General features: G+C 55.6%; 1 protein-coding gene across 4 annotated transcripts in view; it reads right to left on the reverse strand.

Moving 5' to 3' along the window:
• LOC133343175 (semaphorin-6A-like) overlaps positions 1 to 27,313 on the reverse strand; it is a 160,027-nt gene that overhangs the window by 19,189 nt on the left and 113,525 nt on the right. For all 4 annotated transcript variants that reach the window (XM_061552889.1, XM_061552804.1, XM_061552651.1 and 1 more), the window contains exons 7-16: positions 23,661 to 23,784; positions 22,703 to 22,822; positions 9,620 to 9,708; positions 6,939 to 7,156; positions 5,416 to 5,547; positions 4,005 to 4,160; positions 2,899 to 3,129; positions 1,669 to 1,809; positions 1,266 to 1,343; positions 149 to 207 (exon numbers count right to left, since the gene is read on the reverse strand). In XM_061552889.1, coding sequence (XP_061408873.1) covers positions 149 to 207; positions 1,266 to 1,343; positions 1,669 to 1,809; positions 2,899 to 3,129; positions 4,005 to 4,160; positions 5,416 to 5,547; positions 6,939 to 7,156; positions 9,620 to 9,708; positions 22,703 to 22,822; positions 23,661 to 23,784 — 1,348 coding nt within the window. The remainder of the gene's footprint in view (positions 1 to 148; positions 208 to 1,265; positions 1,344 to 1,668; positions 1,810 to 2,898; positions 3,130 to 4,004; positions 4,161 to 5,415; positions 5,548 to 6,938; positions 7,157 to 9,619; positions 9,709 to 22,702; positions 22,823 to 23,660; positions 23,785 to 27,313) is intronic.

Here is a 27,313-nt window from a genome sequence, read left to right on the forward strand (position 1 = left end):
CACGTGATTGTATGGGCGTTTAGAATTGAGTGTGCCTTCAGAATCTTTGGCTGCAACTGTCAATTTCCACGTGCTGAGAGGGAAACGCATTGCTGCCCAACCCTCAACCCGCCCCAGAATGCATTGCAGAAGGGGAAAGCCTCCTTACCTTGGCAGTACTCGAGCCCCTTGGAGTTGCCGTGTTCGATGTCCTGTTCGTACGGAACGCTGCGTGCGGGGTTAGACACACGGGGAGGGACGGCGGGAACGTGCCGTCAACACGAGTCCATGGCAGGTGGGGTAGCGGTGGGGTAGGGGTGGGGTGGGGTAGGGGTGGGGTGGGGTAGGGGTGGGGTGGGGTATGGGTGAGGTAGGGGTGGGGGTGAGTTAGGGGTGGGGGTGGGATAGGGGTGGGGTGGGGTATGGGTGGGGTATGGGTGAGGTAGGGGTGGGGGTGGGGTGGGGTGGGGTAGGGGTGGGGTGGGGTAGGGGTGAGGGTGGGGTAGGAGTGAGGGTGGGGTAGGGGTGAGGTAGGGCTGAGGGTGGGGTAGGGGTGGGGTGGGGTAGGGTGAGGGTGGGGTGGGGTAGGGGTGGGGTGGGGTAGGAGTGATGGTGGGGTAGGGGTGAGGTGGGGTGGGGTGAGGTGGGGTGAGGGTGGGGGTAGGGTAAGGGTGGGGTAGGAGTGAGGCTGGGGTAGGGGTGAGGTAGGGCTGAGGGTGGGGTAGGGGTGAGGGTAGGGTAGGGTGAGGGTGGGGTGGGGTAGGAGTGAGGGTGGGGTAGGGGTGAGGTAGGGCTGAGGGTGGGGTAGGGGTGGGGTGGGGTAGGAGTGAGGGTGGGGTAGGGGTGAGGTAGGGCTGAGGGTGGGGTAGGGGTGGGGTGGGGTAGGGGTGAGGGTGGGGTAGGGGTGAGGTAGGGCTGAGGGTGGGGTAGGGGTGGGGTGGGGTAGGGGTGAGGGTGGGGTAGGGGTGAGGTAGGGGTGGGGTGGGGTAGGGGTGGGGTGAGGGTGGGGTAGGGGTGAGGTAGGGGTGGGGTGGGGTAGGGGTGGGGTGAGGGTGGGGTAAGGGTGAGGTAGGGGTGGGGTGGGGTAGGGGTGGGGTGAGGGTGGGGTAGGGGTGAGGGTAGGGGTGGGGTAGGGGTGAGGGTGAGGTAGGGCTGAGGGTGGGGTAGGGGTGGGGTGGGGTAGGGGTGGGGTGGGGTAGGGGTGAGGGTGGGGTGAGGGTGAGGTAGGGGTGAGGGTAGGGGTGAGGGTGGGGTGAGGGTGGGGTGAGGGGTGGGCGTGGCCTCACCTGGTGGGGGCGGTGATGCGGGCGCACGACCCCTCGCGAGCCCAGCCGCAGTACGGGTCACGTGACGCAATGCAGGTTCTGCTCCGCGCACGGAGGGGACACGGAGGGGGTGGGGGTGAGTGTGGGGACAGGGGGTGGGGGTGAGTGTGGGGACACAGATGATCTGAACCGGTCCTGGGCCTCGCCCTAGGTCAACTCAGCCTCAAAATTAATACCTGCCTACGATGCGCAAACATCGCCACTGGGGAGACAAAGGCGGCCGGGCGGACGGGATGCCGGCCACCTGTCCCCTCGTGTGCCACAGCGCCGGCCTTCACAGTCGCTGCGTCTCGCTAAGAGCGCTCGCCCCAACAGTCCGTTGAGGCTATGCACGGGGGGGGGGGGGGGGTCGTGGGGGTCTCACCGCTTGCACCGTGCGTGGCGCTCGCACCGGCTGAGCGCCACCTTGACGATGCACGACGGGAAGGCGACGAAGAGTGCGTGGTGCGCACGGTCCAGCTGCAGGCCCACGATGCGCCGGTCCTCCACGCCGTCCACGTTACACCTGGGGCACCACCGTCATCAGCGCCACCGTCATCATCATCATCAGCACCATTATCAGCATTAGCACCATTATTAGGATCATCACCATCGTCAGCATCAGCACCATCATCAGCATTAGCACCATCTTCATCACCACCATGAACATCATTACCAGCACCATCAACATCATCATCAGCTCCATCAACATCATCATCAGCACCATCAGCACCATCATCAACGTCAGCACCATCATCAACGTCAGCACCATCGTCAATATCATCAGCACCATCACCACCATAATCAGCAGCAGCACCGTCATCATCATCATCATCGGCGCTTTCAGATCCTTTCAGATGCACTTCTGCGGCCGTCTGGAACGCTCCTCCCTTCTGATATAAGGAGAACGGCTGGGATCTGTGATGCACTTTTAAATCAACGAGATTAACAAACAAATGTATTCAGAAATGTTTTTCGTTGTGTTTAGTTTGTTCTTCTTCCCCTGAAACCTCCGATTAGCACGGACGGCTACGTACGGTGTGAAAGAAGTTCAACGTACATACGTCAGGTCAGAGGTTTAACCTCTAGATCTCGAGTGTCAGGTCAGAGGTTTAACCTCTAGATCTCGAGTGTCAGGTCAGATGTTTAACCTCTAGATCTCGAGTGTCAGGTCAGAGGTTTAACCTCTAGATCTCGAGTGTCAGGTCAGAGGTTTAACCTCTAGATCTCGAGTGTCAGGTCAGAGGTTTAACCTCTAGATCTCGAGTGTCAGGTCAGAGGTTTAACCTCTAGATCTCGAGTGTCATGTCAGAGGTTTAACCTCTAGATCTCGAGTGTCAGGTCAGAGGTTTAACCTCTAGATCTCGAGTGTCAGGTCAGATGTTTAACCTCTAGATCTCGAGTGTCAGGTCAGATGTTTAACCTCTAGATCTCGAGTGTCAGGTCAGAGGTTTTACCTCTAGTTCTCAAGTGTCAGGTCAGAGGGTTTACCTCTAGACCCCCCTGATTTTTTGTGTTTAGTTTGTTGTTCTTCCCCCGCACCTCCGATTAGCACGTTCGGCTACGTCCAGCGTACACAGGTAATGCGACGGCGTGTAGGCGAGCGCTCCGTCACCTGTGCGGGTTGTAGGCGTGGATCTCCTCCAGCAGGAGGCCCGAGGGCGCAGCCCCCTCCACCGGAGCCCCCCCCCCGGTCGGCCCCCCCCCGCCGCCCCCGCCGGCCCAGGCTCCCCCCTCCTGGGAGAGCACCTTGAGCAGCACGCCGTCCTCCGAGCCCAGGAAGATCACCGTGTGATTGCCGTGGGGACCCGCCTCCGTGTCCACCTCGATCTTGGTGAGGCGGTACCTATGGGGGGGGACGGCGTCGTCGTCATTGTGGTCGATGTCATCGTCATCGTTGTCATTGTGATTCATCTTCTTGGTTCTTTCGGTAAAGTCACGTAGAAGGGAAATGATAAAATAATAAAAAATAAAACATTAAATAATTCTCACGACGTTTCGGCCACAGACGCTGTCTCCCCGACAGACCTGGTCTTCACCTGAGGACGGTTGCTTGCGTTGTGGCCGAAACGTCGTGAGAATGATTTTATTATGTTTTATTCTTTATTAGTTTATTATTTCCCTTCTACGTGACTTTACCGAAAGAACCAAGAAGATGAATCCCTGCAGTCACGAAAGCTTTTATTGTGATCGTTGGCATCATCATCATCGTCGTCGTCGTCATCATTCGGCATCGTTGTCATCCGCCGTAATCATTATGGTCGATGTCATCGTCGTCATCATCGTCATCGTCGTCGTCGTGATCATTGTCATCGTTGTCATTGTGATCATTGGCATCTTCATCATCATCGTCATAATTCATCGTCGTCATCATCCGCCGTGATCATTGTGGTCAATGTCATCGTTGTCATCATCGTCGCCATCATTGTGATCATTGTAATCGTCATCATTGTGATCGTTGTCATCATCATCATCGACGTCGTCATCATTGTGATCATTGTCATCGTCATCGTCGTCGTCATTGTGATCGCTGTCATCGTCGTCGTTGTGATCGCTGTGATTGTTGTCATTGTGATCAATGTCATCGTCATCGTCGTCGTCATTGTGATCGCTGTCATCGTCGTCGTTGTGATCGCTGTGATCGTTGTCATTGTGATCAATGTCATCGTCATTGCCACCATCATCGTCGTCGTCATCGTCACCACCGTCGTCACCACTCACCGGACCATGGTCTTGGTGAAGCCGGGCCGGTGCAGCAGGGCTGGCACGCTGTCCTCCACCAGCGGGTGCGTCTTGATGAACGCCAGCGTCTCGTCCGGCAGCTCCACGGAACTGCGCACGTCACGCGCACTGCCAGTGCCCGCACAGCAGCCAGGCCTGGGGCGGGGGGGGGCACGAGAGAGGATGTGAACATGGGGGGCAGGGCCGTACTTAGTGGGGGTGCGGTGGCGAGATGTTAACTACCTCGCCTGGTATGCAGGATGTCGTGGGTTCATTCCCGACCCTGACGCCTGCTGCTGTGTATTTGTAGTTTGCGTGTCTCTCTCTCTCATCATCATCACGGAGGCTAGGAGATGTTAACTACCTCGCCTGGTATACAGGAGGTCGTGAGTTAGATCCCGACTCTGACGCCTGCTGCTGTATATTTGTAATTTGCGTGTCTCTCTCTCTCATCATAATCAACGTGGCTAGGCGATGTACGGTGGCTAGGATATGTTAACTACCTCGCCTGGTATGCAGGAGGTTGTGGGTTCATTCCCGACCCTGACGTTTGCTGTATATTTGGAGTTTGCGTGTCTCTCTCTCACCATCATCATCATGGTGGCTAGGAGATGTTGACTACCTCGCCTGGTATGCAGGAGGTTGTGGGTTCATGGCCGACCCTGACGTTTGCTGTATATTTGGAGTTTGCGTGTCTCCCTCTCTCATCATCATCACGGTGGCTAGGAGATGTTAACTACCTCGCCTGGTGTACATGAGGTCGTGGGTTCGATCCCGACCTTGACGCCAGCTGCTGTATATTTGGAGTTTGCGTGTCTCTCATCATCATCATCACGGTGGCTAGGAGATGTTCACTACCTCGCCTGGTATGCAGGAGGTCGTGGGTTCATTCTCGACCCTGACGCCTGCTGCTGTGTATCTGTGGTCACGTGGATTTTTCACCGGTTCCTTCGGTTTTTCTCTCCGCATTTAGAGACATGCGTTTAGATTATTCTTGTTTCTTTCGATAAAGTTAAAAATTAGAAAAGAAAATAATAATTATGATTTTTATTTTTAAATGTTTATTGAAAATGTATTTCATTATTTTTTTTAATTTTCTATCTACGTGACTTTACCGAAAGAACCAAGAATATGAATTCCTGCAGTCATGAAAGTTTTCAGTCAAAATTAATGCCTTTAGAGTATTTGGCTGCTATAAATTTCACTTCTGATGAAGCGCTACGCAGCTCAGTCATAGTGTTGCAGGGCTCGCGAAACATCACATCAGGGGTCAGGATCGAACCCACGACCTTCTGCATACCAGGCGAGGCATTAACATCTCGCCACAGTGGCGTCGAAGCGTGCCCGCCCCCTCCCCCCCCAAAGCACGGGGCCCGGGGCTGTTGCCCCGTGCACACACGTGGGCACGCACCTGGGTCTGGGCACCTTGTCTTCGGGCACGGTGGTCCAGCCTCCGTCGGGCTGCCGCTGCTCCTTGAAGCGTCCGTCGAACACTCCCTCCACGTCCACCATGTCGAAGGCACACACGGCCGACCCGGGGATACTGCACACGCAACGCACACGCAACGCACACGCACCGCACACGCACCGCACACGCACACGCACCGCACACGCACACGCACCGCACACGCACACGCACCGCACACGCACCGCACACGCACACGCACCGCACACGCACCACACACGCACCGCACACAAGACAAAGATCCCACGTGTGGCCTTCAACACTTTTGGGGGACAAAGTGCTGTTAGCGAGTAGCACCTACGAAGGCCGCCTTTGTCTCCCCAGTGGCGATGTTTACACACCGCACCAGGTACTCATTTGAGGCTGAGTTGACCTAGGGGAGGCCCAGGACCGGTTCAGATAATCGTCACTGGTGTTGGCCGTGAGCAGGAATTGAACTCGGGTCGCCGGGTTCGTAGCGCAGCGTGCTAACCGCTGCGCCACCGCTCCCCACTCTCATCCACACACATTACACACACACAGACACTCTCACACTCACACTCTCACCCACACACTCCCACACACACTCTCACACCCACTCACAGTGTCTCTCTCACACTCACACCCACACTCTCACAGCACACACATTACACACACACAGACACTCTCACACTCTCACTCTCACCCACTCCCACACACTCACAGTGTCTCTTTCTCTCTCCCACACACCCAAACACACCCACCCACACACTCTCACCCACCCACACACACCCACCCACTCTCACACCACACACTCTCACCCACACACTCACAGTTTCTTTTTCTCTCTCCCACACACACACACACACCCACCCACTCTCACCCACCCACCCACTCTCACCCACCCACCCACTCTCACCCACCCACCCACTCTCACCCACCCACCCACTCTCACCCACCCACCCACTCTCACCCACACACTCTCACCCACCCACACACACTCACCCACATACACTCACCCACACACTCTCACACCACACACTCTCACACTCACACTCTCACACACTCTCACACACCCACAAAGACAAAGACAAAGATCCCCCGTATAGCCTTAACAGACTGTAGGGGCAAGTGCTGTTAGCGAGCACCTATGAAGGCCGGAACGGTACACGAGGGGGTGGGTGGCCAGCACCACGCCCGACCGCCTTTGTCTCCCCAGTGGCGATGTTTACACACCGCACCAGGTACTCATTTAAGGCTGAGTCGACCTAGGAGAGGCCCAGGACCGGTTCAGATAATCGTCACTGGTGTTAGCCGTGAGCGGGAATCGAACCCGGGTCGCCAGGTTCATAGCACAGCGCGCTAACCGCTACACTACCGCTCCCCACCCACACACACCCACCCACCCACACACTCTCACCCACACATACTCACCCACACACCAACACACACACACCCACCCACACCCCCCCCACTCTCACCCACACACCCACACACCCACACACTCTCACCTGTTCTGCGGCGTGGTGAACACTCCGACGGCGAGTGCCCTGCCTCGCGCCGTCACGACCCCCGTGACGGCGCGCAGCACGTTGAAGTAGAAGCGCGGCTCGCCCGGCACCGAGCAGTTGAGGCGTGCCTTCAGGAACGACGTCCAGTGGCGCTCCAGCACGCGCTGCGAGCCCCCGACGTCGTTCTTGCAGACGCGCGCCACTCGCGAGAAGACCACCTGGCGGGGCGCGGGCGGGGAACAGAGCGGGAGTCATATTCTTAGGTTTTTTCGGTAAAGTTTTTTTTGTTACCTACGTGACTTTACCGAAAAAACCTAAGAATATGAATCCTTGCAGTCACGAAAGCATCAAATCTAGAACAGAGCGGGAGTCATATTCTTAGGTTTTTCGGTAAAGTTTATTTTACTTTTATTAATTCAAATTTTTTTTACCTACGTGACTTTACCGAAAAAACCTAAGAATATGAATCCTTGCAGTCACGAAAGATTCAAATCTAGAACAGAGCGGGGGTCAGCGCCGGCGGTCGCGAGCGCGAGTCGGTGGACTTCCCCGCCGCGTCCCGGCGCACGTCGGCACGGCATCGTGCGGTGAACAAACTTGTGGTTGGCGGTGACGTCTGTGAAATGAGGTGGTGGTGGCGGTGGTGGTGGTGACGTCGTCTGTGAAATGAGGTTGTTGTTTGTGGTTGTTTGTTGTTGCTGGGAGTGAAAATGTGAAGCCGACTGGGTTCCAGTAGGAATCAAAGAGGAATCTTTATTTATGTTTTTGACTTACAGGCTAACAGAGAGACCCACAGACACACACAGAGATCCACAGACTCACACAGAGACCCACAGACTCACACAGAGACCCACAGACTCACACAGAGACCCACAGACACACACAGAGACCCACAGACACACACAGAGACCCACAGACACACACAGAGACCCACAGACTCACACAGAGACCCACAGACTCACACAGAGACCCACAGACAGACACAGAGACCCACAGACTCACACAGAGACCCACAGACACGCGCAGAGACCCACAGACACACACAGAGACCCACAGACACACACAGAGACCCACAGACTCACACAGAGACCCACAGACTCACACAGAGACCCACAGACACGCGCAGAGACCCCCCAAGAGAGGGGCTGGCTGGACACAATGCAACAATGAGAACAATGAGGCGGTGGGCGGTAGTTTGTTTGAATGTCGACTACGTCGTGCCCTGCCCTTCAGGGCCATCCATAAGGGTATGTGTGTGTGGGGGTGTGCGGGGTGTGTGTGTGGGGGTGTGTGGGGGGTTGGGGGGGGTGTGAGGTGTGTGGGATGTGGGGTGTGTGGGGGTGTGCGGGGTGTGTGTGTGGGGGTGTGTGGGGGGGTGTGTGGGTGTGTGGGGGTGTGCGGGGTGTGTGGGGGGGGGGGTGTGGGGGGGTGGGGGGGGGTGTGGGGTGTGTGGGATGTGGGGGGTGTGGGGGGTGTGTGGGGGGTGTGGGGGGTGTGGGGGGGGGGGGTGGGGGGGTGTGGGGGTTGTGGGGGGTGTGTGGAGTGTGTGTGGAGTGTGTATGGGGGTGTGTGGGGGTGTGTCGGGGGTGTGTGGGGGGTGTGTGGGAGGGGGGGTGTGGGAATGTGTGGGGGTGTGTGGGGGTGTGTCGGGGGTGTGTGTGGGGGGTGTGGGGATGTGTGGGGGTGTGTCGGGGGTGTGTGGGGGGTGTGTGTGGGGGGTGTGGGGATGTGTGGGGGTGTGTGGGAGTGTGTCGGGGGTGTGTGGGGGGGGGGTGTGGGGGTGCGTGGGGGTGTGTCGGGGGTGTGTGGGGGGTGTGTGGGGGTGTGTGGGGGTGTGTGGGGGTGTGTGGGGGTATGGGGAGTGTGCGGGGCAACCCCCCCCACCCCCCCGGTAGTATTACATCTGACACCCCGTGAGGTCGAAGCGCGGAGCCCCCCAATGTGCGGGGCCCGGGGCGGTCGCCTCAACAAGGAGGCCCCACTGAGCTACACAGCTCAGTTTTTCAGAAACGACCCTGGCTATCGAAGATGATGGCCCAACGAAGCGGCTCATCATCACCGTGTGGACATTCATAGCAGCCAAATATCTCCGAACTCACGACGTCGAGAGAGAAAAGAAAAACCCGAAAGACGCGGAGAAATATCCACGCGACCACCACGGGGAGAGAGAGAGAGCGAGGGGTAAGGAGAGCAGAGCGAGACATCTTTTGTTAAATCTTTCATTTAAAAAGTGTGGGGGGGGGGGGAGGTTAACATAAAGCAAAGCATTTAAAATAAATAAATAAATAAACGAAATGATGAACGAAGCAAAGTGCCGACTACACCGAGCATCTTCTTGTTTCCTCTGATCTCCTAGCCACCGTGGTGATGATGAGAGAGAGACACACAACTCAGGAGAAGGCTCACGGACGCCACGACTCCGCCCATGCGGGTACTCTCAGCCATGTGGGATGCTAGAGAGGACCAACCAATGTACAGCAGCAGGCGTCAGGGTCGGGACCGAACCCACGACCTCCTGCATACCAGGCGAGGTAGTTAACATCTCCTAGCCACCGTGATGATGATGAGAGAGAGAGAGAGACGCAAACTCCAAATATACAGGCATCTTCAAGGTCGGGATCGAACCCACGAGCTCCCGCATGCCAGGCGAGGTCGGTGACATCTCGCCACCACGTCCTCACCTTGCCCATGGAGCTGTACTCCACAGCCATCTCGCGGAAGAAGTAGTAGATGTAGTTCCCGTACTCCACGGCGTTCACAAACTGCGGCTCTGCGAGCGGACAGAGGAAAGACAAAGATCCCAACCGTACAGCCTCGTCAGTTCTCTTGGGGCAAGTGCTGTTGAACTAAACGTAAACTTTGATTTAAAGTTTTCGTGACTGCAGGGATTCATATTCTTGGTTCTTTCGGTAAAGTCACGTAGAAGGGAAAGGACACACAAACTCCACATATACAGCAGCAGGCATCAGGGTGGGGATCGAACCCACGACCTCCTGTATACCTGGCGAGGTAGTTAACATCTCCTAGCCACCGTGGTGATGATGAGAGAGAGAGGGACACGCAAACTCCAAATATACAGCAGCATGCGTCAGGGTGGGGATCGAACCCACGACCTCCTGTATACCAGGCGAGGTAGTTAACATCTCCTAGCCACCGTGGTGATGATGAGAGAGAGAGGGACACGCAAACTCCACATATACAGCAGCAGGCGTCAGGGTCGGGATCGAAACCACGACCTCCTGCGCACCAGGCGAGGTAGTTAACATCTCCTAGCCACCGTGATAATGATGAGAGAGAGACACGCAAACTCCAAATATACAGCAGCAGGCGTCAGGGTCGGGATCGAAACCACGACCTCCTGCGCACCAGGCGAGGTAGTTAACATCTCCTAGCCACCGTAGCTTGGCGGTGCGGCAATCGCTCAGATGGTGCCCCCCCCCCCCCACTACTGCGATGTGTCTCTTCGCACGGTCGCACCCTCAAAGCGATTCAATGTCGCGGCGGCCTCCTCCTGCCCTGACCCACGTGCTCATCGTCGTCGTCGTCACCCTCACGGTCTCCAACATTTCACGCTGTGGGAGGAGGGTGCGGGGGGGGGGGCATGGTCCTCTCCGTCTTCACCGAAATGCAGCAGCCCTGCTCGTCTACCCCGGTGACACTGCGACGAAGTCGACGACGACGACGACGAGGAGGAGGACGTAGAAACAAAACGCGCGGTGCGCTACCTGCGGAAGCCAAAGGTTCGCGCTCTCGTCGAACTAAAATTAAACGTGGAACTTTGCGCGACAGCATTTTCGTCGGAATAATATCTAGACCGTGCTTTAAGTTGTTGTTGTTGTGTTGTTGTTTTACACCGTTGTCGAAAACACATCTCAGAATCAGAATCAATTCATTCATACCAGGGGGAGGATTCCGATCATCTGTGAAGCTCTCTTGTCACAGATGTTCCAGTAGGGGCACGGGGTCAGATCGTGACAAGGGGGTTTGAAAGGGGGGTGGGGGGGGGGCATCTCGCAGCTTTGGCCACCAGGGCGAGGGGGGCGGTGGTGGGGGGCAAGGCACCCCCGCTACCTGCCCCCCGCGTTCGTTACGCTACTCGGCGGGGGAGGGGGCGGGGCGATGGGGGGGTAGGGAGAGATGAAGTTGTCAGAAGCGATCATTCCCTAGTGAGGAATTCGAGCGGGCGAGCGGGCGGGAGGGCGTCTCTCCGCTGCAAGACGCGGCCGTGCGGGGACTGCTGACGAGCCGGTGGGGGAGGGTGGGGGAGGGGGGGGAGGGGGGCGATGGGGGGGAGGGGGGGGCACCTCGACACTCGAGGAGGAGAAGAAGAGGAAGAAGAGGAAGGAGGAGCCGGAAGAACCTTGAAGTAAAATTTCGATTCAAAGCTTCTTTCGTGACTGCAGGGATTCGTCTTCTTGGTTCTTTCGGTAAAGTCACGTAGAAGGAAAATACTAAAATAATAAAAATAAAACATAATAAAATTTCGATTTAAAGCTTTCGTGACTGCAGGGATTCGTCTTCTTGGTTCTTTCGGTAAAGTCACGTAGAAGGAAAATAATAAAATAATAAAAATAAAACATAATAAAATTTCGATTTAAAGCTTTTGTGACTGCAGGGATTCATCTTCTTGGTTCTTTCGGTAAAGTCACGTAGAAGGAAAATAATAAAATAATAAAAATAAAACATAATAAAATAATTCTCACGACGTTTCGGCCACAACGCAATCAGCCGTCTTCAGGTGGTTGCGTTGTGGCCGAAACGTCGTGAGAATTATTTTATTATGTTTTATTTTTATCATTTTATTATTTTCCTTCTACGTGACTTTACCGAAAGAACCAAGATGATGAAACCTTGAAGTAAATAAATAAATATTCTTATTGGGGCAGCGGGGGGGGGGGCGTGCTGGTCCTACCCACGAGCGTCTCTCGCGAACCGCATCACCTTGCTGGCTGCAGTCTGTTGAGGCTGTCCGGGGGTGGTGGTCTCTGTGTCGTGTTGTGTCGTGTGTGTGTCTGTGGGAGAGCGTGTGCGTGGGTGGACAGGAGCGCGTGTGTCTGTGGGAGAGCGTGTGCGTGGGTGGACAGGAGCGCGTGTGTCTGTGAGAGAGCGTGTGCGTGGGTGGACAGGAGCGTGTGTGTCTGTGGGAGAGCGTGTGCGTGGGTGGACAGGAGCGCGTGTGTCTGTGGGAGAGCGTGTGCGTGTGTGTCTGTGGGAGAGCGTGTGCGTGGGTGGACAGGAGCGCGTGTGTCTGTGGGAGAGCGTGTGCGTGGGTGGACAGGAGCGTGTGTGTCTGTGGGAGAGCGTGTGCGTGTGTGGACAGGAGCGCGTGTGTCTGTGCGTCTGTGCCTATAGGGGGGAGCGGTAGCGTCACGGTTGGCACGCTGCTCTGAGCTGCGAACTTGGCGACCCGAGTTTGATTCCCGCTCACGGCCAAGAGCAGTGGCTGTAATCTGAACCGGTTCTGGGCATCCTCTAGGTCGACTCAGCCTCAAATGAATACCTGGTGCGACGTGTAAATATCTGAAGACAAAGGCGGTCGGGTGTGGTCCTGGCCACCCACCATCTCGTGTGCCGTGCAGGCCTTCATAGGTGCTCGCTAACAGCACTTGCCCCTACAGTCTGTTAAGGCTATAAGGGGGATCGTTGTCTTTGGGTAGGAGCGTGTGTGCGTGTGGGTGTGTGGGTGTGTGTGTGTGGGGATGTGTGGGTGTGTGTGTGTGGGGCTGGCCACCCACCCCCTCGTGTGCCGTGCCGGCCTTCGTAGGCGCTGCTACTCGCTAACAGCACCTGCCCCAAAGCTATGTCGAGGCTATACAGGAGATCTTTGTTTTTGTGTGCGATGGGGGTGGGGTGGGGGGTGATGGATGGGTGGGTGGGGGGAGATGTTACGCGTAAACAAAAGCAACGATATAATCCATTAAGACGAGAGTGACGATTAATTAATTACGAAAGCTGTGATGACGGAGCATCGTGAATGCGTCTTGCTAATGAACCCTAATTGCGTCGATGTAAAAAAAAAGTTGATCGCCGCACCGTAACAACAACAATAACAACACCCAAAGAAACAACAACAAAAACATCCAACAACAACAACGAACATCAATGATCAATGTTTAAATAATTACGTCGTGTTTGGCCGATGGTGGCCACGGAGAAGAGAAAGCCGCAATATGTTCAATTCCAAGTCGGGTTGGGATGGGTGGGATGGGTGGGATGGGTGGGATGGGTGGGGTGGGGGGGCTGTGACGTAGCTACTCAAGTGTGCAGGCGGTGCCACTGCACAGGAGTCCATGGGAACCGAGAAGTTCAAGAGGTCGTCATCCGTGCAGAGGAAGGGAGACGGAGCGAGGGGCTGAAGGAGAGAGTGGTTTTCACACCTGATGATGATTACTTGATGTTGCAATCGAAACGTCGTGAGAATGTAATTGTTTTATTTTTATTATTTTATTATTTCCCTTCATACGTGACTTTACCGAAAGAACCACGAATAAGAGAGAGTGTCTTTCGTGGAATCTTTCATTAAAATGGGGCGGTTACATAAAACAAAGCATTAAAACAACCGAAATAATGAACGAAGCAAAGTGCCGACTACACCGAGCATCTCCTTGTTTCCATTGATCGTAAAAAAACGACAGCGAGAGCGAGTGAGCGCGATAGAGAGGGGGAGGGAGGCAGGGAGCGAGAGAGACCCTGGGGAGAGTTGTGTTGCAATTAAACGACACAACTGGAGTAATCATTATTAATGTTGTTATTCTTGCTGCTGCTGCTGTTGTGGTTGTGTCCAAGTTGCCCATTTCTCAAAACCCACGTCAACTGGATCGTTCCCGCCGTACGCAACAGACGGGGTTGGCAGCAGTGGCAGAGGTCGCAACCGGGTACCCGATACCCGTACCCTACCCGATACCCGGCTACCTGTACCCGGCCGGGTACGGGTAGCCGTTTGCGACCCTGGTGAGGCCGGGTACGGGTAGGCCGTGAGTCACTTGTGAGTAACCGTTTGTCACTCATTTCCCAACGTCTTGTCTCTTCTCACAATTCAAGTTCCTAGAATCAACCCACCCGCGCCTGCAACATGGCTTCATCCCAGAGGTCGCAATCGGGTACCCGATACCCGTACCCTACCCGATACCCGGCCGGGTACGGCCGGGTACGGATACGGCCGGGTACAGGTACCTGATTGCGACCCTGGTGCGGCCGGGTACGGGTAAGGAATCAAAACCCGTTTGCGACCTCTGAGCAGCGGTAGTGGCAGCAGCGGCAGCAGCAGTGGTAGTGGCGGCAGTGGTAGTGGCGGCAGTGGTAGTGGCGGCAGTGGTAGTGGCGGCAGTGGTAGTGGCGGCAGTGGTAGTGGCGGCAGTGGTAGCGGCGGCAGTGGCAGCAGCAGCAGCAGCCATCGGTGTCGTGGACAGCAGAGGGCACCACAGCAAAAACCAAACCACCACCTTCACCCGATCCGTGCTGGCCAGAGTGGCGAAGTATGGTCACGGCATTGCTCTTCCACAAGCGTGGTGCGATGTCGACGACTTCACCTGGTACACAGGAGGTCGTGGGTTCGATCCCGGCCCTGACGGCCGTTGTGTGTACAGAGTGCTTCAAAACAAATGTTAACACTCATACGAGACTATCGTTTTTAACGGGAAAGGAACGGATAATGCTACACTGTAACTTGATAACAAATGTGATGTTAATAGCGTTATAGAGCGTCTCCATCTTCTTGGTTCTTTCGGTAAAGTCACGTAGAAGGGAAATAATAAATAATAAAAATAAAACATCATAAAATACAATTCTCACGTTTCGGCCACAACACAAGCAGCCGTCTGACACTGTCTTTCCGACAGACCTGGTCTTCACCCGAGGACGGCTGCTTGTGTTGTGGCCGAAACGTCGTGAGAATTGTATTTTATTATGTAGAATTTTTATTATTTTATTATTTCCATTCTACGTGACTTTACCGAAAGAACCAAGAATATGAATCCATGCAGTCACGAAAGCTTTAAATCGAAATTTAACTATCATTTGTGATGGCGAGGTCGCTTCTGAAAAGAAAGAAGCTACACAACTCAGTGGGGCCTTCCCTGTTAAAATAAGAATTAGATTCGATTGGAGTCGTTTCGGAAGAGGTGGCAGTGCCCACACGTTTCCCCATCCAGGGATGAACGGCTACCCCCGCTGGCTCTGCGTGCCAGTGGCAACGATCCCACCGATCATTTTGCGCGGGCCGCACATCTGTTTCCGTTTCTGCAAATCGATTTTTGTTGTTGATGATTTAAAAACATTTATTGACTTATTATCAAGACACATGCATACTCTTTGGTTCTTTCGGTGATGTCACGTAGGTAGAAGAATAAAAAAAAGAATACATCAGTGATTTTTTTTTATATGTATACTCTTTAAAAATTTAATTAAACAAAAATAATATATCGGTGATATTTTTATTTATTTTTTAATATGTATACTCTTTAAAAAAATGAAAAAAAAATAATATATCAGTGATATTTTATTTTTATTTCATTTTTAATATGTATACTCTTTAAAAATTAAATGAAACAAAAAATAATATATCAGTGATATTTTATTTTTTGTTTTATTTTTCTACCTACGTGACTTTACCGAAAGAACCAAAGAGTATGGATTCCTGCAGTCACGAAAGCTTCAAAGCAAGGAAGACACGTGTATATTCTTTTTTGTTTCACGGGATGAACTTTGAGCGTAACGAGGTGAGGGAGGCGTGAAGCCAACAGACGTCATTTGGTGTCGTTAACGAGAAATAATGAAACGCGCCCTGGGAGGTGCGCAGAGCCTCCAGCCACACTGACTGCGCCATCACTCACTCACTGGCGCGCGCGCCTGGGTGGGTGTGTGAGTGTGTGTGGGTGTGTGTGTGTGAGTGTGTGTGTGTGGGTGTGTGCGGGTGTGTGTGTGTGGGTGGGTGTGTGGGTGTGTGTGTGTGGGTGTGTGTGCGTGGGTGTGGGTGGGTGTGTGGGTGTGGGTGGGTGTGTGTGTGTGGGTGTGTGTGTGTGTGGGTGTGTGTGCGGGTGTGTGTGCGTGGGTGTGGGTGGGTGTGTGGGTGTGGGTGGGTGTGTGGGTGTGGGTGGGTATGTGGGTGTGTGTGGGTGCGTGGGTGTGTGTGTGGGTGTGTGGGTGGGTGTGTGTGTGTGGGGGTGGGTGGGTGTGTGCGTGTGTGTGTGGGTGTGTGTGGGTGTGTGTGTGTGTGGGTGTGTGTAGATGGGTGGTGTGTGTGGGTGTGTGTGGGTGTGTGTGGGTGTGTGGTGTGTGTGAGTGTGTGAGTGTGTGGGTGTGTGTGTGTGGGTGTCCCCCACAACTCCTAATTTGTGATAGGGCAATTGTGGAAAGAGTGGAGAGTTTCCCATACCTGGACAGTGTGCTCATGACCGGCTCTGGTTTGACAGCAGAGGTCTCACAATCAGTCGAGGGACATTATCTTTTCATCGGTTGCGTAACGCTGTGTGGAAGCTACCTGGTCTCTCGCTCCGCACGAAGCTTCAGATCTTCTCGGCCACAGTCATTTCCTCCCTTCTCTACGCTTGCGAAACGTGGACCCCCCTAATGGAGCATCTTCGCCGGTTGGAAACATTTAGGCTGGCCTGCCTACGATCCATCCTGGGTTCAACCAGGCTGGATTGTGTGAGGAGCTCACAAATCCTTGAAAGATCTGGACAAAGTCCCATCGGAGAGCTCCGACGGCAGGTAAGGCTGCGTTGGCTGGGTCACGTAGCCCGCATGCCCAGCCACCGCATGCCTAAACAGCTTTTGTTCGGCCGGATCGAGGGGGCTAAACGGGCGCGGCACGGGCTAGAGAAGAGATGGAGTGATGTGGAGCTGAGTGGACTTGCCGATGACTGGTACCAGCGGTGTCAAGATCGGCGTCTGTGGAGGAGGCTCGTGAAGGACGCTACTGGGAAGTTGGAGGCAGTCGCCCTCCAACAACAACGGAGGGCGGAGGAGCGACGCTCACAACAACGAGCGGAGCGCCGGGTGGCTAAAACACAGCAAGTTAGCACAGTAGGGGGCACAGGTGGTGCATCAGCCAGTCGTCTCAGTCATCTCAGTCAGTCGACCCGTAGCACCTGGGTCTGCCCCGTGACCTCTTGCTAGCGGGCGTTTGACACTTCACGTGGCCTCAAGGTGCACATAGCCTGGCACAAGCGTCGTGGTGACGTCACCGCCACGTAGACTCACATAGAAACCCACAGACTCACGTAGAGACCCGCAGATTCGCATAGAGACCCACAGACTCACATAGAGACCCACATACTCACATAGAGACTCACAGACTCACATAAGAGATCAACAGACTCACAGAGAGACCCACAGACTCGCATAAATACTCCCAGACTCACATAGAGACCCACAGACTCACGTAGAAACCCGCAGACTCACGTAGAGACCCACATACTCAGAGACCCGCAGACTCACAGAGACCCAATGACTCACATGGAGATCCATAGGCAACAGGAGAGACTCACAGGCTCACACAGGCTGAGTTGTGATTACACCGGGGCTCTCAAGTGTAGTGAGCCGATGGTGGCAGCCACTAGTCACCAAGCGACTACGCACACGCAAAGACGCAATCGCACGAGACTCAGGTCCGAGCTGATTTTTGACTAAATGAGAACTCGTGAAATGCTAAAATATCTTGATCACGGGACGAACCTCGCTCTGGTAGGCGGAGCGCGTGCCAAAGTGAGACCCCCCCTTCCCCCCCGACTTCTACCGTGCGTGGACCCTGAGGATTTTGTTCAGTTCAGTTTTATTTATTAAGTATAACTCTGTGAGATGCGGCTCTTGACTCGTCGGATGAGCGAGGATGCAACAGAGTCAGCATTTTCACGAACGGAGCCCGGATACACGCACATTTGTATTTTCTAGTTTTCCTTCAGATGATCCCACGTGGACACGCGTTTCTTTTTCTCGTCCTCGTCACTTAATTTCGGACTGATCCGAAGGTGTGACGTCATCGCAAATGTCACGAGCTCCATCCGGAGCGATGACGTCACAACGCGACGTCAAAGACGAAAAATAACGGGGATCTGAAATTGTGCCAAAAATAAAAAAACTACGAATTTTAGAACAAAAATTATATAAAAAACCCCATTTCGGATAAACATTCATCTCAACATTGACAACCATTATAAATAAATAAATGAATATGTTAATATATTAATGTTACATTAATATATAAATATTTCTTACACGTTAATTTTTACATATAGACAGTATTTATATATATTTATATATATATTTTAAAACCCACACCGGAGGTTATTTACGCGTACGCACGCCTGCCAACAACACGGCAACCCGCGCCCCGCCTTGGCAGGGAGTCTGACCGCGCCGTGCTTGCAGCAGCCAAACAATCATCACCTGCGAGTCTGGCGTGGAGGGGGGGGGGCACAGCGGGGGGTGGGGTGGGCAGGGGGGGGTCTGGAGTGACGCAGCGGAACGCCAGCGCCCGCCGAACCGTTAACGAGCCAATTACAATCTCATTTACATTTCCTTTTGTTGTTACCCTTGTCAGCCGTGATGAGCGTCAACCTCCCACCCTCCCCTCCCTCCCCTCTCTCCCCTCCCCTCCCTCCCTCCCTCCCCTCCCTACATCCCTCCCCTCACTCCCATCCCTCCCCTCCCTCCCCCTCCCCTCCCCTCCCTTCCTCCCTCTCTCCCCTCCCTCCTTCCTTCACCTCCCTCCTTCCTTCACCTCCCTCCATCCCTCCCCTCCCTCCCCTCCCTCCCCTCCCTCCATCCCTCCCCTCCTCCCTTCCTCCCTCCCTCCTCTCCCTCCTTCCCCTCCTCCCTCCCTCCTCTCCTCCCTCTCTCCTCTCCCTCCTTCCCCTCCTCCCTCCTTCCCCTCCTCCTCTCCCTCCCCGCTCAACTCACTGAGCGATGCCGTCATCTTCATGACCGCCATTGGATTCCGACCCGTGCGCCGGCGAGCACGGTGAAGTCGGGACCTCGCGTGGTACGCAGGAGGTCGTGGGCTCGACCCTGACCGTGACCCTGACGCCTGCTGCTGTATATTTGGAGTTTGCGTGTCTCATCATCATCATCATCATCACGGTGGCTAGGAGATGTTAACTACCTCGCCTGGTATACAGGAGGTCGTGGGTTCGATCCTGACTCTGACGCCTGCTGTACATTTGTAGTTTGCGTGTCTGTCTCCCTGTGGTCGCGTGGATTTTTCTCCAGGTCACTCCGATTTTGTATTTCCCATTGTAGAACTGTTTCTAATGAATGTCCATAGACTCCGTGGATCCTACGCGAGTGTGAGCGGGTGTGCTCATGTAATTGACGCGTGGACGTGCATAGCGGCTTTCGCAAGGTGTGCGCGCGGGACGTGGCACGTGCACCTCGCTCGCCACCGGCGAGGAATCCAGGGCAATTGAAACACAAAAAAACGTGACCCAGTTATTTCAACGACGTACAACAAACGAAAAAAGCCCTGGCGACCCGCCTGCACGCCCTCGATAAGAAAGCACGCAGAAAGCGCGCAATGCACGCACGACCGCGCGCACCCATTAATAATACAATGTACTTTAAAGTAGCAAGTCCCACGCACCCCCCCTGCTTTCCGAGAAAATAAATAGGTCAACCACACCCATCGCTCGCACACACACACACCCATCGCTCGCACACACACACACCCATCGCTGGCACACACACACACACCCATCGCTCGCACACACACACACACCCATCGCTGGCACACACACACACACACCAATCGCTCGCACACACACACACACCAATCGCTCGCACACACCCATCGCTCACACACACACACACACCCGCCGCTCGCACACACACACACACCCATCGCTCGCACACACACACACACACGCCACGCTCAAACGCGAACAACTACAACACAAGAGACAAATATGCACTGCACCCCCCCCCCCCCCCCCCGAGTAGCCGGTCACACAGGCGCTGTTTGGAAGCAAGTTGCTACTCTTAGTTCTTTCGGTAAAGTCACGTAGGTAAAAAATGAAATTAATAAAAATAAAATAACAAAATCAGGACGTTTCGGAGGCAACACAAGTCTCCGTCATCAGGTGGGACCGTCACAGCCAGATTTTGCTGTGAGCCTCACTTGATGCAGCAAATCTGGCTGTGACGGTTCCACCTGATGACGGAGACTTGTGTTGCCTCCGAAACGTCGTGATTTTGTTATTTTATTTTTATTAATTTTAATTTCATTTTTTTATCTACGTGACTTTACCGAAAGAACTAAGAGTATGGATCCTTGCAGTCACGACAGCTTCAAATCTAGAAGCAAGTTGCTGTCAGCGAGCAGCACCTGTGAAGGAGGCTGTGGGACAGCGCACTCGGCGGTTTGGGTGGTGAGCAGCACGCCCGGCCGCCTTTGTCTCCCCAGTGGGCGTCGAACAAAGCGGGGGGGGGGTCACTTTGTAACCGCGCGCTTTCAGGTGCGCTGCCACGCGGCCGTCTGGAACGCTCTTCCGCTCCGATAGTAGGAAGCTACTGGGAGTTCTGCGCGTTTACATTTCGAAGTTTTTGTTGCGTGTGTTTAGTTTGGTGTTATTCCCCCGCAACCTCCGATTAGCACTGTTGGCTACGTACGGTGCGAAAGAAGTTCAACACACAGTACATACATACGCTCTAAGTACACGACTTAGGACCATCCACCGCTGCCGATGCTAATCACGCACAGAATTAAAATTAAGGCTGAGTCGACCTAGGGGAGGCCCAGGACCGGTTCAGACTGGTGGTTCGCCATGAGCGTGAATCTCACTTGGGTCGCCGGGTTCGTAGCGCAGCACACTAACCACTACACTACCGCTCCCCACAGCACACACACACAGACAGACACATACACACAGACAGACACACACACACACAGACAGACAGACACACACACACACAGACAGACACGCACACACAGACAGAGAGACAGACACACACACAGACACACACAGACACACACAGACACACACACAGACACACGCACACCAACCCCGTACCATCGGCGGTTGTGCCCTCCTCCCGTGACGGTCTTCATCGGTGCTTCTCGCGACGAAACAGCACTTGCCCCCAAAAGTTTACTGAGGCTACACGGGGGAACTTTGTCTTTGTTTGTGCCACCACCCCCCCTCCAGCTGTATAATTCCTTACAATCAAAGTCAAGAAGGCGTTGGTGCAGAATATTGAACAATCGTGGCGGGGGTGGAGGTGGGAGGGGGGCAGTGGGGGGTAGGGGGGGCAGTGGTGGGGGGGGGGGTAGTAGGGGGGGGGGGGTCTCAACCCTCCCCCGAGATGGGTGGACACAATGCAACAACGACAACAATGGAGCGATGGGGGGGGGGGCAGTGGTGGTGGCGCTGGTTGCCTGTTCGCAGTTCCTCGCGCGCACACGAGCCGGCAAGGACTGCCTCGTTACTCCCTCGCTACTCACCTCGTTACTTTCCCCTACCCCCCACCTTTACTCCCCCCCCCCTCCTGCTCACCCCCCCCCCCTCCACTTTTGACTCCCCCCCCCATCCCAACCGTCACTCACTCCCCACGTTCACCGCTGGAGTTCAGCAACATTCGCTGTTGTACTGCACTTCTACGCTCCCCCGCCGCCTTCAACCCGCCGCTGGACCGGCACGGCCCCCGGTCGAGGCGCGGATATGATGGGTGACACGGCGTCACAAAAAGTCAGAGCCCCCCCGCAAATATGAAGTCACAAAGCTCTGCCCCCCCCCACCCCAAAAAAAGAAAAATATGCTTCAAATCGCTTTAAACTATTGTCATTGTAGTGCGTATTAATGTGGCGCTGCACTCTGATGTTGTAGGAGAAAACTTTATTAAAAAGTCTATTTAATTAAGTAGAACGTGTTGTCTATATTCATTTAAAGTTGCGTATTTTAATGTGACGTCACGTTTCTCAAACAACCCCCCCCCCTCTCGTCACACATCGTCACAAACGTCTGACACCCCCTCCGCCCCTAGGTGCGTGACGTCATTTATGGACGGCCCCCAAGGTGCTTTTCACAGCTCATCCCCGTACCGCTTTCCGAGATCCGCTGAGGTTTGGGGGGGGGGGGTGCATTGGCGGTGATGTCGCGATGGGCTCGGGTACGTGAGCATCCACACGCATCGATTGAACACGGAGGCGGCTTTCCAGACCAATGTCGTCCGTGATTAAGGTTGGCCTTGTTTGTTGTTACTTACCCGTTGGGGTAGATTGCGCAAATGAGTTTACGTGAATACAGTGAAGGATTGGTGCGTGCTACGGTAAGGGGTCTTTGGTGGGGGGGGGGGGGGGGGGGCCGCCCCGCTCGGACACGAACACCCCCCCCCCCCCGATTCATCGTGACACTCGGTGACTCGGACTGACGCCACGGGCACGGGGCCTCGCCAGGAAGCGAGGGGTCAAACCAAGCAGCCGTACATACATCACAGCATTGCCTCCGTGCCACCGGGCGGTGGATAAATGGGTCCTCAGCCCAGTGTACGATCGGCAGGTCGTGTGCGATGGGGGCGGGGGGGGGAACGTGGGTTACCGCCACCCCCCCCCCCCCACCCAGGCGCTTTGGCCAGCGTAGAAGAGTAGGCCAAAGCACCTCGTGCCGACGGCGGCTCTCTGGCGACGGCGGGGTGGAGAAGCCCGCGGGGGCGACGCCCCGAATCCCCGTTGCGTGACGGACGCTGTTCCAAGCTGCCACGGTCCCGATGGGAGAGGAGGGGGGGGGGGCGGTGGAGCGGGGGAGGGGGGATGACGACGAGGCAATGGTTGTTACCTTTGAGCCATTTGGAGTCGTACTTGATGGTGCGCAGAGCGGGGCTGCTCCCCAAGCTCCGGTAAATGACGGCGTCGCTCGCGAGGAAATCCGTCACCGTGGCGGAGTAGAGCTTGCCTCCTGTGGGGGGTGGGGAGGGTTGGTTTGGGGGGGGCGGGGAGAGGGGGGCACACGGAGTGGGGGGGGGGGCACAGCTGTCAGCGTGGACGAGCGTTGACGCGTGGCGAGCCAGCGTGCGGTAACGCGTTGTGGTGCGGTAACGCGTTACCGTGGCGACACGCACCGCGTTACCGCGGCGACACGCACCGCACGCTGTGACCACACAGCTGGGAGCGTGAGTTGGCGTGAAAGCGTGGAGGAAAAGGAAGGTCTCCTCTGTGGCTGGGAGTGGGCAGTGGATGAGGCCTCGCTGGAGCAGAGAGCCATGTGGCTCTGATGACGAGGATGATGATGACGACGATGATGATGATGACGAGGATGATGACGAGGATGATGACGACGATGATGATGATGACGATGATGATGACGACGATGATGACAACGAGGATGATGACGATGATGATGACGACGAGGATGATGACGACGATGATAATGATGACGATGATGATGACAATGATGACAACAACGATGACGACGCTGATGACGAGGAGGATGATGATGACGAGGATGATGATGATGATGACGATGATGACGACGATGATGATGACGACGATGACGACAATGACGTCGATGACGACGACGATGACGTTGATGATGACGACGATGACGAGAGTGACAATGATCACGAGGAGTGAGTCCGTCCCGTATGGACCATAGTGTGGGGGTGGGGGGCGAGCGAAGAGCGCGATGACGACGACGACGACGCCGCCACGTGGCTCGTCGTGACGAGGCGACGTGGAGGTCGAGAGACTGAGCAGTCGGGGGGAAGGGGGAGGGTGAGGAGGAGGAGGAGGCTCACCGGAGAAGAGCGCCACGTTGCTGTGCTTGGAGTCGTAGGGGCACTTGGCCATGCCGTTGATCTCGTCGCCCTCCATGCGCGCCACGCCCGCTACGTCCGCCGCGTCCTGCCGCTCGCCGTGCAACTGGGGGAGACGTCGCAACGCGTTACCACGGTGACAAAGCAACGCGTTACCACGGCGACAAAGCAACGCGTTACCACGACGACAAAGCAACGCGTTACCACGGCGACAAAGCAACGCGTTACCACGGCGACAAAGCAACGCGTTACCACGGCGACAAAGCAACGCGTTACCACGGCGACAAAGCAACGCGTTACCATGGCGACAAAGCAACGCGTTACCACGGCGACAAAGCAACGCGTTACCATGGTGACAAAGCAACGCGATACCACGGCGACATGGACCGCGTTACCACGGCGACAAAGCACCGCGTTACCACGGCGACAAAGTAACACGCTACCATGGCGACAAAGCAACACGTTACCACGGTGACAAAGCACCGCGTTACCACGGCGACACGCACCGCACCACACCGCGTTTGAGCCCTGGGTCTGGGTGGTGTTATTTTGTTTTCTAAGTGCGTTCACAACAGCCACGTCAGAGACACTGACACAGCTCAGCCGAGAGTCCGATCCCCTGGGTGAGATCCCACTGCAGGCCGCCGTCACCGCCACCACCGTCACCGCCACCACCACCGTCACCACCGCCACCGCCGCCACCACCACCACCGCCACCGCCACCACCACCACCACCACCGCCACCGCCACCACCACCACCACTGTCACCACCGCCGCCACCACCACCACCACCGCCACCAACACCGCCACCACCACCGCCACCACCGCCACCACCACCGCCACCACCACCACCACCGCCACCGCCACCACCACCACCGCCGCCACCGCCACCGCCACCACCACTGTCACCACCGCCGCCACCACCACCACCACCGCCACCAACACCGCCACCACCACCGCCACCACCGCCACCACCACCGCCACCACCACCACCACCGCCACCGCCACCACCACCACCGCCGCCACCGCCACCGCCACCACCACCGCCGCGACCCTGACGGCACCTTCCGTCACGACGGCCTCGCGCCATCGAGAGCGCGAGTGACGTGCCGAACGTTTCTAACAACTCTAATGACGCCCGGTCCGAGGCCTCGCGTCGCTCCGGGGTGCCTCTCAGGAGGAGGAGGTGGAGGAGGTGGAGGAGGTGGCGCTCGACGCTAGGGTGTCTGGGGGGAGCTGCCCGCGGGGCAAGGGGGCGCGTGCGTGCGCGTGGCACTTCGCACGCGAGCGGAGAGAGAGGAGAGAGTGAAACGCGAGCGACACTCGGTAAAAATACTTCCCGCAAGACGGAGAGGGGAGGTGGATCGCAAGACAGCGGTGGTGGCGGCGCCTGTGTGTGTGTGTGTGTCTGTGTGTGTCTGTGTGTGTAGTGGGGAGCGGTAGTGTAGCGGTTAGCGCGCTGCGCTATGAACCTGGCGACCCGGGTTCGATTCCCGCTCACGGCTAACACCAGTGACGATTATCTGAACCGGTCCTGGGCCTCCCCTAGGTCGACTCAGCCTGAAATGAGTACCTGTTGCGGTGTGTAAACATCGCCACTGGGGAGACAAAGGCGGTCGGGCGTGGTGCTGGCCACCCACCCCCTCGTGTACCGTTCCGGCCTTCATAGGCGCTCGCTAACAGCACTTGCCCTTACAGTCTGTTAAGGCTATACGGGGGATCTTTGTTTGATCTTTGTGTGTGTGTGTGTCTGTGTGTGTCTGTGTGTGTGTGTGCGTGTATCTGTGTGTGTCTGTGCGTGTGTCTGTGTGTGTCATGGGTTTCCCACCTGATGATGATTGCTTGTGTTGCAATCGAAACGTCGTGATTTAATTTATTTTATTTTATTTTCTACCTACTTGACTTTACCGAAAGAACCAAAGTGTATGAATCCCTGCTGTCACGAAAATTTCAAATCTAAATGTATCTCAGTTTTTTCGGCATTTTCTTTAAGTGGTTTGTTTACCTTTCCTATACTCCCGTCGTGTTTGTATTGTTTGTTGTTGTTGTTGTTGGAATGTTCTGACCCCGTGCCTCTTACCGGACATCTGCTATGAGCTATGGAAAGAGCTTCATAGCTCATCAGATTCCTCCGGTAGAACTAAATATTCGGATTCTGTGCGCGTGCGTGTGTGCGTGCGTGTGTGAGCGAGCGAGCGTGTCCGTGCCCGCGTGTGTGAGCCCACGTGTGAGCGAGCGCATACATGTGCGTGTGTGCGTGTGTGTGAGCGCGTGTGAGTGTATGTGGGGAGCGGTGGTACAGCGGTTAGCGCGCTGCACTACGAACCTGGCGACCCGGGTTCGATTCCCGCTCACGGCAAACACCAGTGACGATTATCTAAACCCGGTCATGAGCCTCCACTAGGTCGACTCAGCCTCAAATGAATATCTGGTGCGATGTGCAAACATCGGGCGTGGTGTTGGCCACCTACCCCCTAGCGTGCCGTGCCGGCCTTCATAGGTGCTCGCTAACAGCACTTGCCCCTACAGTCTGTTAAGGCTACACGGGGGATCTTCGTGAGCGTGTGTGAGCGCCCGTCTGTGCGTCTGCGCGTGTGTGAGCCTCTTCGGCGAGCGCCAGCGCCAGCGCACTCGGCGCCTGTCAATCACCGCCCTGTGCGGTGTCACATTTGCCACTTCCGCAAGTCGACGGGTTAACGACCGGGGGGGGGGGGCAGGGGGGGGGGCAGCGGAACGCATCTCGAGGAGCTGCGAGCTCGGGGTGGCTCCGATTAACCCTCCACGGAACGGGGCGCTGGGCCAACGCACGTCCCGACGGCCTGGGCGTGATTTACATTGAGCCACACGCGCACACACACACACACACTTACGTAGGTACGCGCGTACGTGCCCGCAGACTTGCGTGCGCTTACATTAGCCCAGGACTTACATAGACCTACACGTGCCACATAATTAGATCTACTTACATGAGCCATATACTTACATGGGCCATATAATTAGATCTACTTACATGAGCCGTATAATTACATGGACCATACACTTACATACAGACCCGTAGACTCACACAGAGAGCCACAGACTCACACAGAGAGCCACAGACTCACACAGAGAGCCACAGACTCACAGAGAGCCACAGACTCACATAGAGAGAGCCACAGACTTACACAGAGAGCCACAGACTCACACAGAGAGCCACAGACTCGCACACAGAGAGCCACAGACTCGCACACAGAGAGCCACAGACTCACATAGAGAGCCACAGACTCACACAGAGAGCCACAGACTCACAGAGAGAGAGAGCCACAGACTCACACACACACAGAGCCACAGACTCACACACAGAGAGCCACAGACTCACATAGAGAGCCACAGACTCACACAGAGAGCCACAGACTCACAGAGAGAGAGAGCCACAGACTCACACACACACAGAGCCACAGACTCACACACACAGAGAGCCACACACTCACACAGAGAGCCACCGACTCACCCGATAGACGCGGCACATGGGGTTGAAGGCGTTGGTGCCACAGACTCACACACACACAGAGAGCCACCGACTCACCCGATAGACGCGGCACATGGGGTTGAAGGCGTTGGTGCCACAGACTCACACACACAGAGAGAGCCACAGA

This window comes from Lethenteron reissneri, chromosome 1 (genome assembly GCF_015708825.2).
Source record: "Lethenteron reissneri isolate LAM-NWPU_2019-01 chromosome 1, ASM1570882v1, whole genome shotgun sequence".
Taxonomy (NCBI): Eukaryota; Metazoa; Chordata; class Hyperoartia; order Petromyzontiformes; family Petromyzontidae; genus Lethenteron; species Lethenteron reissneri.